This window comes from Heloderma suspectum, chromosome 4, assembly GCF_057233095.1.
Source record: "Heloderma suspectum isolate Gila_16-S chromosome 4, 16-S_ref, whole genome shotgun sequence".
NCBI classification, from domain to species: domain Eukaryota; kingdom Metazoa; phylum Chordata; class Lepidosauria; order Squamata; family Helodermatidae; genus Heloderma; species Heloderma suspectum.
Window position 1 is genome coordinate 10,220,420 of NC_139461.1, and position 14,674 is coordinate 10,235,093.

Genomic DNA, 14,674 nt, shown 5'->3' on the forward strand with positions numbered 1-14,674 from the left:
CGGATGCAATGAATATGAACTTGAGCACGCTCCGGGAGAGAGCGCAGGACAGGAAGGCCTGGCGTGCTATGGTCCATGGGGTCACGAAGAGTCGGACACGACTGAACGACTGAACAACAACAACAACAAATATGGTTCAGCAGTATACAAGTAAAAAACATTTTTCATTCTCGCACCCTCGTGGCTGAGGTCACCCCACAGATTTATAGGAACATTATTGAGCCATTCCATGCAATGTGAGGGTAAAAGTCTGGACTGTACCATTTCAGACTGCAGATTTGTGTGTGTGTGTGTGGGGGGGGGGTGCGTGTCATATTTCTTAGTGTTCCTCCTTGTAATACGCTCTCAGTATGTAACAAACTAACACTTTGCTAAACCGATATGCAGGTTTTTGTGTCAGGGGGCATTAAACATTTGATCCCTCACCTGCAGTGAGGTGGACCATACCACCTCCATTTGCTTCCTAGCTCTCCACAGCTCTGGGATGATTGGTGAGAGGCAAGGCAGGGAAAAACCACTCCCTGTGACCTTGGAGCTCTGCTGCCAATCACAGTGGTTAATACTAGATGAACCAATAGTCTGACTCAGTATAAAACAGTTTCATCTGTTTCATGAATGGGACTTCAAAGTGCTTAACTTGAGCTGGGTTATGCTCTGAAGTTGTCACCCCTTTCTTAACACACATTCTTGTATTATTACAATGTCCCCCCCCCCAATGTTCTTTAGGACAATTAGCAACTATGAATATTAGCATAGATAATTAAAAGTAGATTCTCTTTGACAACAAAGAGAGCCACATATATTTGTACGACATTAGGCTTGGCCTTTGTTTGGTTGTCTTCTCTTTCTCCTTGCTTTGCTTTTCGTTTCTTGGATTTGTTCGTGGGCTCAGTCTTTTCTTGGTGTATTCAGTAATTCACAATGGCCCTCTCTGGCTTTATTACAAATTAATGTGATTCCCACTGCATTACATAATTAAGTGCTGTGGTATTCTCTGTCGCATAATGAACTCTCGCCCAAAAGAACATAGATCCGCTTGGCACCTCTTTGAATTCATCACAGGAGGCAGCTTAGCTGTCTGCGCAGCAGGTTGAGGATGCTCACATGCCACAGGTTCTAATCCCCGAAGGCCCGAAGTAACAAATGAATTGGGCGCCATGCAGTTTAATATGCAAGGGAAGAGTTCTCAAGGGAGCTTTTCATAACTGAGCTGGGAAAGGAGCTTCTTCGAGGGGAAAACAACAGCACAAAAAGCACATTTGGGAATATGAAAAATTAGTTTCTCTGTACAACCAATTCACCAAGGTTCCGTGTGGTCTAGTAAATCCCGCAATGAATCCTGAACTGAGGACTGTTTGGATGATATCTTGCATGCATAAAGGGTGGGAAGCAGGCTTGCAGCTTTTCAGCTCTATGGCTCATATCTCCCAACTACATGTAGGTAGTCTGCAAGCCCCATGTGGCCCTCACTCAATCTGTTTGTGACCTGCAGAACCCATGTGGTACCATATCCACTTTTCCCTGCCACCTAGGTGATCAGCCACCAGCCAAGTGGCAGGGAAAGATCTCAAAACAGCAGGGGGGGAAGAGGTTTTAAGTAATCCCCCTCCCCCGTGATACTGATTAAGATCACTGGATGAAGGGGGAAGGCTCAAACCTCTCCCTCTTCCCAGTGATTCTCATCTAGATCACTGTTTTCTGCTGTCATTAGGAGTGAGGAAACAGTTATGCTGATAAGGATCACTGGGTGGTGGTGAGGTTAAAGCCTCTTCCTTTCCCCCAGTGATCCTGATGAAGATCGCTGGGCAGAGGAAGAGTCTCTGTACGTGTGGGTACACGCGCACACCTTACAAGGTGTTTATATGTGGGCGAATGAATGTGTGTTGGCGTAACTGGTTGTCAGGTCTAGTCGAGTGCTCAAAGGCAAGCAGTAGCCAGCAAGGAGATCAGGTCTCCTCCTTGCTTAGACCAGTAGCCAAGTCTGAGGTGGAAGCTTTTATAAGGATCATAGACTGTCACCTAGGGATGGACCAGTCTGTCAACTTCAGTTTCTCATTTTTTTCCAATCTTAAGTTTGGTTCGTCTTGAACTTTGCTGTAAAGGTCTGCATGGACATTCATACGCATTTTTGTACACTTTTCTCCATAGAAAGATAGATAGATATTCGTATGCATCTTTGTCTAATGTACATATTTTTGCAAGTACTTTTCCTAATATAAAGCATTTTAATGTCATTTTCCCTAATATGCACATTTTTGTGCAAAATCTTTGATTGGAGAACTCCATGGCAAAATTAAGAGATGGGAACTGAGTTTCAGTTTTCATACGGGTTCGATGGTGTGAAATTAGGGAAGTTTGCTTTAAAACCGTGAACTTGGCAAATTTTTCCCCTAACCCTACTATCACCTGACCCATCTTGGCCTCTTCGTGCAATGAGGCTTCCTTGGCTCATGTGCTAGCCTCCCTGTATTCCCCGTTTGTGGCCAAATCTAGGACGTGACACATAGGCTAAATCCCTGTCTGGCACCCCTAAGACGACTTCAAAAGCCAGTGTGGTGTAGTGGTTAGAGCGTTGGATTGGGACTTGGGAGATCTGGGTTCTAGTCCCCACTCAGCCATGAAGTTCACTGGGTGACTTTGGCCAAGTCACTGACTTTCAGCCTAACCCACCTCACAGGGTTGTTGTGAGGATAAAATTGACAGGAGGACCATGTAAGCTGCTCTGTGTTCCATGCAAGGAGGGGGGGAATGTGGGATATAAATGTAATAGACAGACATACAGGCAGGCAGGCAGGCAGTAGATGTATGTCCTCACATTGGATGTGATCATATAGTGATAAGGATGGGTGAACAAATGATGTCTGGGATCGCTAGGATTCTCTGAATGTTATCTCACTGCTTGTCTCATGCCTGATTCTTGTTCGGGTTTGTGATCACTGCTCGCTCTGTGCGAATGGGAAAATTGTGCAAATCGAGCAGCAATCGAATGGGATTTCCCCAAATTTGCACCAATTTCCTAATTTGCACAATTTTCCTCCATAGACTAAAGTGGGGCTGATTCCATCTACAGGGAAATTACTGGAAATAGGATGCGAGTAAACGTCCAGCAATTTGCAAACATTTGGGGGAACGCATCCTCACACTCACAGTCGGGTTTGGGGCTTTGAACAAGGCATGCTTGCAAAAACAAAATTCTCATACATCCCTGTGCAGTGAAGCCAAGTTGCTAGGATAAGGTAACAGTTTATGGGAAAGGCCCTTCCCTGCATGAGACCCTTGAGAGCCACTGTTAGTTAGAGTAGTCTTGGGCCAGATGGACAAAAATAGTCTGATTTGGTATAAGGCAGCTTCTTATGAAAAATCCATAGGCTTTGAGAGACATTCAGCTTGCTTGCAGGGGGGGGGGGGCTCTGAATTTTCACTGGGATGCAAAACTAAGTTTGTCGTAAGTCCATCAGCTAAATGTTAGAGGGAGAGCAAATGCTTGTGTTTATGTTATGTCCTATAACAATATGTGGGTGTGAATTGTGGGGTCCAATGAATGAATAATACCGTAAGGATCTAGCTATAGGGACCTCTGTCTTCCTATTTTCTTTGAATGTATGTTGCAGCATAGCAGCAAGGCTCTCAGTTTGGAACAGCATGAGCAGGAATTGCTCAATAATATTTCCTTCTTTTTGATGCTGAAAGTATCCTAAGCAATTTCTGGGTGCATTTATGTACTATGCACTGAATATATACTCAACCTTGGGGGAGTTGGGTGTGGCGATGGCCAACAGGAAGCTCTGGCGTGGGCTGGTCCATGAAGTCACGAAGAGTCGGAAGAGACTGAACGAATAAACAACAACAAACTGAATATATGATAGCACTGTGGTCACCAAATGTCACCTGAAATGATGGGCTTTAAGGTTAATGCGGAGGTTCCTGCTACGGCAAAACAACTGAGAAATTTTGAGTGAGATGTTACCAAAATTTCTCCTTAAAATGGAAAGTAAAAATGGGAGGTTCCTCCTCAGACAAGACTTCTCAGAAATTGTAAGGGAAGAAAAAAGGTGTTTCTTTTTTTTTTGGGGGGGGGGGAGGAAGAAAGTCTTGGCCTCCTTCAGATTTGAAGTTCTTCAGAGTTTAAATGAGACCATGAAACGTTCTCATGAAGCCCCTGCACATCTCTAGGATGCTGACAAATTCCACCTCAGCTGGTGTTTCATGTAAATTTGGTGGCTCCTACTCAAGCAGAAAAAACTCTGAGGAGTTTCAAAGGAAACCAAAAGCATTTTGATCAGACCAGCAAAATTATGCAGGAGGTTGCATGCATCTCACTTTAAAGAGCTAGTGCAGCCTTCCCCATCTTGGTGCACTTCAGACATGCTGGACTACGACTCCCATTATGGGAGTTGCAGTCCCACACTTCTGGAAGGTGCCATATTGAGGAAGCCTGAGCTAGTTCACGGGGCTTCTGCAGGCTGAGGTTTCAGCAAATCCTCCTACTCTGTATCCTTCCCTTTTTCAGAGCGATATGTTGGATGTTAACCAGATCATTAAGGACCTGGCCTCCATGGTGTATGAGCAGGGAGACACAATAGGTAGGTATCATCATCTGTGTTTGTTCTATGATGTTCTTTAAATATGGGAGACGCCATACTATAGAGGCCTCATTCTCGAAAACAGACAAGGTGGCCAAACGGTGCCTGAACGGAACCACTTAAGAAGGGTTCTAGCCCAGCCGTCTCCCTTGCATGCTAGATTTTTATGTGCAGGGAATTCTTCGTATGGACTTCCAACTGTATTATGAGACTTCGTACGCAGCCTGAAGTGGGACAGTCCGTACTGAGCGCTTTTGGTTTAGCCCCAAAGGTGGCTTATCAATCTTTTAAAGTAAAATTTAAAAATAAATGTCTTCCGTTTGGGAGGTGGTGGGTGGTGGTGGCATCGTGTTGTCCCTGGGTGAGGTGTAGCCTGTGGAGGCTGGTGGCCCCGAAGTCAGGAGGGAGGTGAATCTGCTTGGGGTTTCAGTCAGAACCAGTCAGAACTCTAAAGCAGCTTCACTCCTTGGATAGTGCCTATTATTATTATTATTATTATTATTATCATCATCATCATCATCATTATCATTATTACATTTCTATCCCATCTTCCTTCCATCATGGAACTCAAGGTGGCTACATGTGGTACCCAGGTGGTCTCCCTTCCAGGCACTGACCAGACCCAGACCTGCTTAGCTTCAGCAAGGTGGCTGTCTCAAGTGCCTTCAGACGATGCCCTGGGACCTTTAGAGTTTTGACTGGTCTGACTGAAACCTGGAGCGGATTCTCTGCCGCACTGACATCGGAGCCACCAGCCTCCACTGGGTGCAGCTGACCACACAGCTTATAGCGCGTGCCTACACAACCTTTGAACAACTGAGCCAAATGCAGATGGAGGCTTGCCAGGGGCTGCTAAACCTCTTGGGTTTTTGTTTTGTTTCTTTCCAGCCTGCCTGGCCCTGCACAAACAGGAGAGTTGTCCATCAGTTGATAAGCTAGAATACTTGCATTTGGCTTGCCAGGTTACATGCTGCACAGACCTATTATAAATGCATGAACCTGTCACACAAGGCCCACTGAGAGATCAAGGGTGGTGATGCAGCAGCATCAGGCTAACAGTGGTGAGTGGGCCGTTTCACACAGGAGACCATTTATTTATTTATTTATTTATTGCATTTCTATCCCGCCTTTTTTCCCTCTTGCAAGGAACACAAGGCGGCTTACGCCATCCCCCTCCTCTCCATTTTATCCTCACAACAACAACCCTGTGAGGTAGGTTGGGCTGAGAGCCTGTGACTGGCCCAAAGTCACCCAGTGAGCTTCCATAGCCGAGTGGGGACTAGAACCCGGATCTCCCGGCTCCCAGTCCAACACTCTAACCACTACACCACACTGGCTCCCAGACCTACAGAGGAATCAACGGCTGCTACAGGCAGCTGGAAGCTTCTGACTACATCAGCCTTTCTCAACCTGGTATCCTCCAGATGCTTTGGACTTCAGCTCCCAGCATTCCCAGCCAGCTTGCTGGAAATTATGGGAGTTGCAGTCCAGGACATCTGTGCTGGGGAAGGCTGAGTTACATTGATTTGGCCTATGTAGTTAGAAGCATCCAGCTGCCTGCAGCAGCTGTTATCATTGAGCTCCCCTGCGCCTGGACAGAGGTGAGTCTGTCCATCCCTAGTTGGAATTCTGGAGCATCCAGGTCTAGCCTCCTTAACAGAAGATCCACCACAAAGCACAACCACTACCTGTCATGAAAGTTATCAGCCCCAAAATAGGGGGATCTACCCAAGGGGGACACCCTGAGGAGACGTGGAGGAGGTAGAGACTACACCCTCGTGGGCTTTGGACCTCTGATTTCCGTAAGGAAAAAGACAAGGCGGATCAATCCCAAAAATGCCAATTGCAATACTGATTGACTCCTGGGAACTGAGCAATGAAGCTGAAGGGCGTGCTCCATGACGGATGCGCAGTAAGATCGGAAGGGCGTGCTCCATGACGGATGTGCAGTAAGATCGGAAGGGCGTGCTCCATGACGGATGCGCAGTAAGATCTGAAGGGCGTGCTCCATGACGGATGTGCAGTAAGATCTGAAGGGCATGCTCCATGACGGATGCGGAGTAAGATCTGAAGGGCGTGCTCCGTGACAGATGCAGAGTAAGATCTGAAGGGTGTGCTCCATGACGGATGCAGAGTAAGATCTGAAGGTCGTGCTCCATGCCGGATGCGCAGTAAGATCTGAAGGGCATGCTCCATGACGGATGCGCAGTAAGATCTGGAGGTGTGCTCCATGACAGATGCACAGTAAGATCTGTAGACGTGCTCCATGATGGATGCGCAGTAAGATCTGAAGGGCGTGCCCCATGACAGATGCGCATAAGATCTGAAGGGCGTGCTCCATGACGGATGCGGAGTAAGATCTGAAGGGCGTGCTCCATGACGGATGCGCAGTAAGATCTGAAGGGTGTGCTCCATGACAGATACACATAAGATCTGAAGGGCGTGCTCCATGACGGATGCGCATAAGATCTGAAGGGCGTGCTCCATGACGGATGCGGAGTAAGATCTGAAGGGCGTGCTCCATGACGGATGCGCAGTAACATCTGAAGGCATGCTCCATGACGGATGCGCAGCAAGATCTGAAGGCGTGCTCCATGACGGATGCGGAGTAAAATCAAAATTACATCAGAACCAATTTGGTTGTGTTCTTGCTTGGCAGCCGCTTTTGCCTGGAATTAAGCTCCTCAAATTTGCTCAGACTTTGGAAGACATATCAGATGGGAAACCCTGGAGCTGCGTGACAACATCCATCAGTTATGTCTGTGACCCTTGTCACAACGTCTCTTCTGGCTAGATTTATTTTCTGAGGAGTTACACATGCAATGCAAGGAGCCCCAATATTGACTTGCCAGAGGGAATGGGGGCAGGGAAGCTGTACAAAATAGGACTTTCCTGTCCTTAAAACATCATTCTTCACACACACCCTCACATTAATACACAACACATCTTATTGCTGGCAACATTTGGTGACAAGTTTCCCTCTGTGATCCAAATAACTCGTGGAAGCAAGTCAAGTTATCTCTTTGGTGAATGAAGGACAAGACATTGTCTTCATCAGATGGTTCAGCTGCAAAGGAGCAAGAGAGAAAAGGGGGCAGGAAATGAAGACCCCCATTTTAGAACTCAGTTTACAGCTTGCAGGATTATATTCATCCCAGGCAACATTGCTCAAACCGGCCTCCAGATGTGTTGGAGTGCAACTCCCAGCATGCTGCAGCCAGCAAGGACGTTGATTCTCCTATGTTGTTTCATAGAAGCCGGAGCTGTGAATTCCATGCTGAGGCTGGGGGCGGGAAGGCAGGAAGGGAGAGATCTGGACACTCAGGAATTTAGGGACATGGGAAACTGCCTTTTATTGATCGATTAATGTATTGCTCTCATATCCCACCCGCCTTTCCTCCTATTGGAGCCCAGGGCAGCTCACAGCAATACTTAAAACAAAACAGTTGTACATAAGGCACAATTAAAACCCCACAGATGCATAGCCAGAGGAACATCACAGCAGAACAACCACCACATCTCTTTCCAGCCATGCTAACTGCCACAGGCCTGACGAAGTCGAAAGTTTTTAAGGTAACACTGGAAGATGGCCAGCATGGGGGATAACTGGGTCCAAGTCAGGAGGGAGTTCCATAAGCTAGGGGCAACAATGGAAAAGGCTCTGCTCCATGCTACTGCCCCCCCCAGGTTTCACCCATTGGTGGCACCACCAGTATCCCACACAGATCTTAGCACACACGGTGGGATATACCTGACTCTACCTTGTACAGAGTCAGACAATTAGTCCATCTAGTCTGGTATTCTTTACACTGACTGGCAGCAACTCTCCAGGGTTTCAGAGAGGGGTCTTTCTCAGCCCCACCTAAGAATGCTGGGGATTGAACCTGGGGCCATTTGCATTCAAAACATGTGTTAGATCACTGATATATGACCCTTTCCGTTTCTAAGGACATATTATGGAAATTCAGGAAAATGTGTAATAGACCTAGGGATAGGCGACCAGGCAACATTCAAGCTCGTTGAGGTTCTCTGAATTTTTCCTCAAAGCTCATTTCATCTTGTTTGCGTTCCCGAATTCTTCTTTTTTCTCGCTCTTTTTTGTTGATCGGGAAAAATGCACATTTTTAAAAGTGAGCAATTTTTCCCAGTTGCAAAAAAAGTATGCTTGTAAAAGAAATGTGCATTTTCCCCGATTGAAAATGTGTATTTTCTCCCATAGGCTAAAGTGTGAAAATGTGGGGTTTGGGTATTTTACGCAGATGTGCATTTGTGCAAGTGCACATTTTTGGAAGTGTGAGTGTGTACTTTTTCAGAAGTGCGCATTTGCACAACTGTGCATGTTCAAGCATGAGCACAAGTTTGGGAAATAGCAAAAAAAATTCCAAAAATTGCATTCCTGTTCATGTTCAGGGTTGTGAACGGGACATGTTCACATGAAATTCTTGTACATCCATTTTATTCATTCATTCCAGCTCTCTGGAAGTTTACAAAGATTAAAAAATCTTTAAAATGCAACATTGTACATAAAATAAAATATAAAAACAGTTTAAATACAAACATATAAACACGCACGCGTGCACATGCACACGCGCACACACACACACACACACACACACTACTAATATTGCTAAACAATTCTAACAATCAACAATAAAAATCTTATCATATGCTGCCAAAAAGCCTAACCTGGTGCCGAAAAGATAGCAATGCTGGTGTCAGGTGGGCCTCTCTGGGGAGAACGTTCTATAACGGGGGGGGGGGGACACTGAGAAGGCCCTCTCCCTTGTTGGTGCCTTCCAAGCCTCCCTCAGAGGAGGCACCTGGAGGATTTGCATCCCTAGATAAACCACAGTGTGACCATTCACAAAGTATGCCAAACTTTTAAAGGCCTTTGAACTTCCACCAAAAGCGACAGCCCTTTCAGAGGCCTTGAGAGAACCCCAGAACACGTGAGACACTCGGATATCAGTTGGAGAAGAGTAGCAGGCAGACAGAAAATCAGGTGGCCTAGAGGAGAGACTTTAATAACACAACCACCGAGGACTTCCTAGTGGTGCCACCACAGAGCAGTGAAGGAGCAACCTGTGGAAGGAGCTTGCCCCTGAGGCAGGTTAACGTCCAGAGGGTGTGGCCGCTTTTTTCTGAGCTGCTCTCTGGGGTTGTAGCAAAGACCTATCTGGTCTTCCAAAGAGGAGGGTTGAAGGGATCGGTATGCTAAGGGGAGGAGAGAGTACTTTGTACTCCTTTTGGCACCAGGTGGAGACCTTTTTTATTTATTTATTTTCCCAGTATTTTAGCATCCTGGTCTTTTAGCTCTGCTGTTTTAAATCTGTATTTTAAATCTCTGCATAGCTGCTAGGTTTTATTCTGATTATACTTTTATACTGTAGTTTTAAGCTCTTATATTTTATATTGTTTTATGTTGTACTTTATGGTTTTATTTTTTTGTGAACTACCCAGAGATCTTTGGCTCACTGGACAGTATAGAAATGTAATAAATAAATAAATAGCACTCCAGGTGAGAGCTGGAGGGAGTGATCTGGAGCTCTGCCTGAGAGCTATCGCTGCTATCCATCATTGGTTTGTAACTGACAACTCCTCTGTCACAAGGTGGGATCATTTTACGATTCATATATGAAGGATTCCCATGATGAGGGGCTGTCTGTTATCTGGCTGCTTGGGGCACTTAATGCAAATGCTTCATTCTTTATATGGAATCATTTTTGTGTTTGGAGATTCTCAAAAAAAAATTGTAGGTTTACTAGAATGTGGCTCTTTTTTATTGTCTTATTGTAGTTTGTATTCATAATGGCTTGTTGGTTCTATGTTTTCTAAGCCACCTTTGGTATGTATAAATTAAATTAAATTAAATTGCAGGATTTGCTCTTCACTCCGTACTGTGTAATTAGCTTCTATTATCTTAATTTACAGATAGCATTGAAGCCAACATTGAGACTGCATCTTCTAATGTGGAATCTGCCAATGAGCAATTGGCTAAGGCCAGTCAGCACCAGGTAAGTTGATCATTTAAAGAAAAGAAAAGAATCCTGCATAGATTCCTCAAATAAGCATGCTGTTTAAAATAACTTGGACAATTGGAACCTGGTGTGATATCAGTAATTCTCTTGCAGTATTTGGAAGCATCTTAAAGAGTATTCCTAAAATGAGAGCTTAACCTCCATTCTTTCCCCATGATTTAAATGACTCCAGTGTTGGCAGCTTGCGTTAAAGTCATCTTTTTGAGATCTGCATATTCAACAGGCATTTCCCACTAGAAAATGAAGCAATTAGCCATTGTCATTCTTTGAAAGAAGGCATTTAAAACACATCCCTTACGCCTGCTTGTCCTTTCTCCTCAGCACATCCTAACTAGGCAACTCATTGAAAAGATCATGATGCCAGCAAGATACGATACCATTGGGAAATAGGATTAAGCAGCAGTCTTTTAAAGCCCGTATCAGGGGTCCATTTGCACTGAAGCAAGCACAAAGCAGGCAGAGGCAAGCCACTGGATGTGTTTGAACATAACTGGGACACAGAATAGGTATTGTTAGTAGAGTTGCTATCAAACTCTGGAAGTACATGGTGAAATATCTATATAATAAAATGGGGCTAAGAACATCTGAACAGTCCCAGTTTTTCCCTGAGACTGCTAGTTCCTAATGCACCATAATACAGGAGCCCAGTATGACTCAGTACACTTTCTGCTCATGTTAGGAGTTCTCCGGATCAAAGCCACGGATCCTAGCATGGCTGGCATCAGGGATCAGCATAAGCAGGCACCTACTAAGGCCCAGTCCACAGCAGAGGACTGTGGGTAGTGGCCTGAGGTGAGCTGGGAACTGGGACCCATAGAACGGAAGCCAGCGGTCAGGACCAAAGTACAAACAGAAAAACAAGCCAAAAGTCAAGACTGAAGGTCGACCAGATAGAGCAAAACTTAATGCTCAGGAAGACCTTGTTGCTCAAGCAAGGCTTAACCGGAACAAGAGGCCCTTTTGCAGTCCTTCTTTCCAGGAGAACACAGTGGCCCGAGTGCTGCTCCCTGTTCACCCGCCCTGTCTGAGTGAGCAAGCAGTGAGAGGAGCAGTGAGAAGGAACAGGAGCCGTCTGCATGCCTTGCCTTCTCTCTGTCAGGGAGGGGTCCCAGCAACAGCATCTCGCCTAAAGGTCTCCCAAAGCCATGAACCAGCAGTGGGCACTAGTACAAAGCCGGATTGCATATTTGTGCATATTTATTCCTCATCATTCTCCATGTGTCTCCCTTCCCCTCCACTGCCTTTGGCTATTGAAATGTAGATTGTAAGCTCCTTGGGGCAGAGGCCAATGTCATTTGTCATACCACTAATTGTAAAGCCACGTGTACATCGATGGAGCTGCACTGGTTACCAGTTGTTTTCCAGGCCAAATTCAAGGTGTTGGTTTTGACCTTTAAAACCCTATATGGTTCCAGCCCAACCTAGCTTAAGGAGCACCTCCAGCAACACCAGACAGGCCACTTGACAAGATCAGCCCTGGATGGCCCTCTCTCCATCCCATCAGCCAGGACAGCTAGACTGGTGGGGACGAGGGAGAGGGCCTTCTCTGTGGTGGCCCCCACTCTGTGGAACTCCCTCCCTAGGGAACTCCGCCATGCCCCCTCTTTCATGAGCTTCCGCCACACATTAAAAACGTGGTTGTTCAGGCAGCCACTTGGGGTGGGTTAGGGTATTTTTAGAAATATGATGTTTTTATTGTAGAATTTTATTGTTTTAAACTGTTCTACACTCTGTACATCGCCCAGAGTGGCTGGGTGACCAGTCAGATGGACGATTAACAAATTAAATAAATAAACAAACAAACAAACAAACAAGAGAGCTGTATTGAACTGGTGTCCTAATTCTGCCTGGTCCCAGTCTAATTAGAATCATAGAATCATAGGGTTGGAAGGGGCTGCAAGACCATCGGGTCCAACCCCCTGCTCAATGCAGGAAGCCTGATTCCCAGGCTGCCCCCTATCAAAGTACTAACCAAGGCTGAACCTGCTTAGCTTCCGAGATCAGATTAGATTCTTTTGATGACCAAGATGAAATAAGCCACTTGTGCAAAAGATGACAGTTTATTGATAGAAAACAGATGCAGAATAAATACGCAAAGAAAGCTCACACCTCTCATCAGCTGATGAAGCTGTCGCAGCGGAAGTGTCTACCTGTTCCCTCAAGACAGACAAGACGTCGCTCCCTCAGGACCAGCAATAGTTCTCCCGGCTGGCAGCGCCATTCCCCCTTGCAGTGAGATGATGATAGCAGTAACCTTCCTCATAGGACCGTTGTGGAAGGACTGCTACAAGTTAGTGTATGTGAAGCACCTTGAACATTTGAAAAGGCGAAATGTGCCATTGTAATTCATAGCATCACATATTTAGAAGCCTCAGCAGCCAGGGACAGCCCTGATTATGAAAGAAGTGGAGATTCTAATCCACATTAGCGAAGTACAAGCCACTTAGGGCTTCCCTTGCATTGTTAACAACAAGAAAGGCAAATCGCGACGTTGTTTGTGTGAGCAGCGTGTGATGCAATTAAGCCATATTGTTTTAATTTCCATTTAGGAACAGATAGGAGCAGGTGGCCCCAATGTGCATTTTCGTTTTTTCGGCCGGCTGAGTACAAAAGCTTGCCTGTGATTACAGGTATGCCGAGTGCTGTCGGTTTGCGAGGCAGCGTCTGGGCACCTGCGGTTTTTATTTTTACCTTAATGCAAGCCTTTTTCAAAACAGCTGCTTCCCCTAGAAAAGCAGGCAGCTAATTCAGCCGGCAGCCCCACTGATAAATGAAGCAAGTGAATGTGGCAACTTAACCTTTGCAAGGCCTGAGCCGTCATGTTTATTCAAACCCTTTCTTTCTTTCTTTCTTTCTTTCTTTCTTTCTTTCTTTCTTGTTTTTGCTCCAAAACTCTCCCTCTTTCTCTAAATAATGGATCTGCAATGAAATATTTATGGGGTCGGGGTCATTTGGGGCTCTTGGATGCCACACACTCAGACGCTTCTAAGCACGAAAGGTGCAATATTCAGGCACGAAGGTGGAACCTTCAGGGGAACGCCAGCTCCAGCTGGGCATTCTCTCCCAATTACAAAAGGCAGGTGTTTCTTTGGAGCTTTGTTTTTAATAGTTTTCAGTTTGTGCAAATGAGTTTTGAGAAAACAAGGCACGCTTTCAAGACAAAGGAAGTTGACCTTCCAAGAGCAAGTGCCTTTGACTTTCTTGGGAAAACTTAGGAAGCCAAGACTCAGTTCATACACCCCTGGGCTAGTGACAGGCTTCGCATGGCTGAAGAATAGCAGGGATAGGCAAGGAATCAAGCAAGGATGCTCTCAACTAGGCAAGCCCCCTGCTCAAACAACTGCAAGGAGAAGTTCTCCATATTCAGGACAAAAAAAGAACTTGAGGCTTTAAAAAAAGTGAATGTCAGAGAAACTGACGCTGACAGATTCATTCATCCAGGCCCAGGACTTGAGTGCTTAGCTCTGAAAAATCTGGGTTTGCATCCCTGAGTTTTCATCCATGTTTGTGGTACTGAATTAGGGTTGTCACCTCTCTTTTTTCCCAGCAGGCTCCTCATCTTTAAGAGCAAGCAAGTACAAAATAATCCTCTCCATGGGTGGGAATAGGCACACTTCATGAATTTGACTGCAGAGGCTGGTGGCTCCGATCTCGGTGGGGTATGAAACCCATTGCAGGTTTCAGGCGGAACCAGCCAGAACGCTAAACGAGTTATCCAATGTGCTGTAACATATCCCCAAAATAGGTTCAGCACATTGGATAGCTCCGTTAGAGTTCTAGGCGGTTCTGGATGAAACCCAGAATACAATCACAGCCCCACCAAAATTGGAGCCACAGGCTGGTGCAGATGGGTGACAATTTTCTTTCTGTTTGTTTGGATAAGAATTTACCAACATTTGCCAAGTTCTCCATATTCAGAAGAGAAAGAACTTGAGATACATTTTAAAAAAAATGAATGCAGGAGAATGTAAAAGTGACAGATTCACTCATCCGAAGCTGCTGCCCTATCCCTTCTCCCCAGGCTGAAAAAAATGCACACCCCTTGCCTTGGGG

General features: G+C 45.7%; 1 protein-coding gene across 34 annotated transcripts in view; it reads left to right on the forward strand.

Moving 5' to 3' along the window:
- TSNARE1 (t-SNARE domain containing 1) overlaps window positions 1-14,674 on the forward strand; it is a 579,510-nt gene that overhangs the window by 377,044 nt on the left and 187,792 nt on the right. For all 34 annotated transcript variants that reach the window (XM_084848631.1, XM_084848635.1, XM_084848636.1 and 31 more), the window contains 2 exons: window positions 4,511-4,583; window positions 10,515-10,597. In XM_084848631.1, the coding sequence (XP_084704757.1) occupies window positions 4,511-4,583; window positions 10,515-10,597 (156 nt within the window). The remainder of the gene's footprint in view (window positions 1-4,510; window positions 4,584-10,514; window positions 10,598-14,674) is intronic.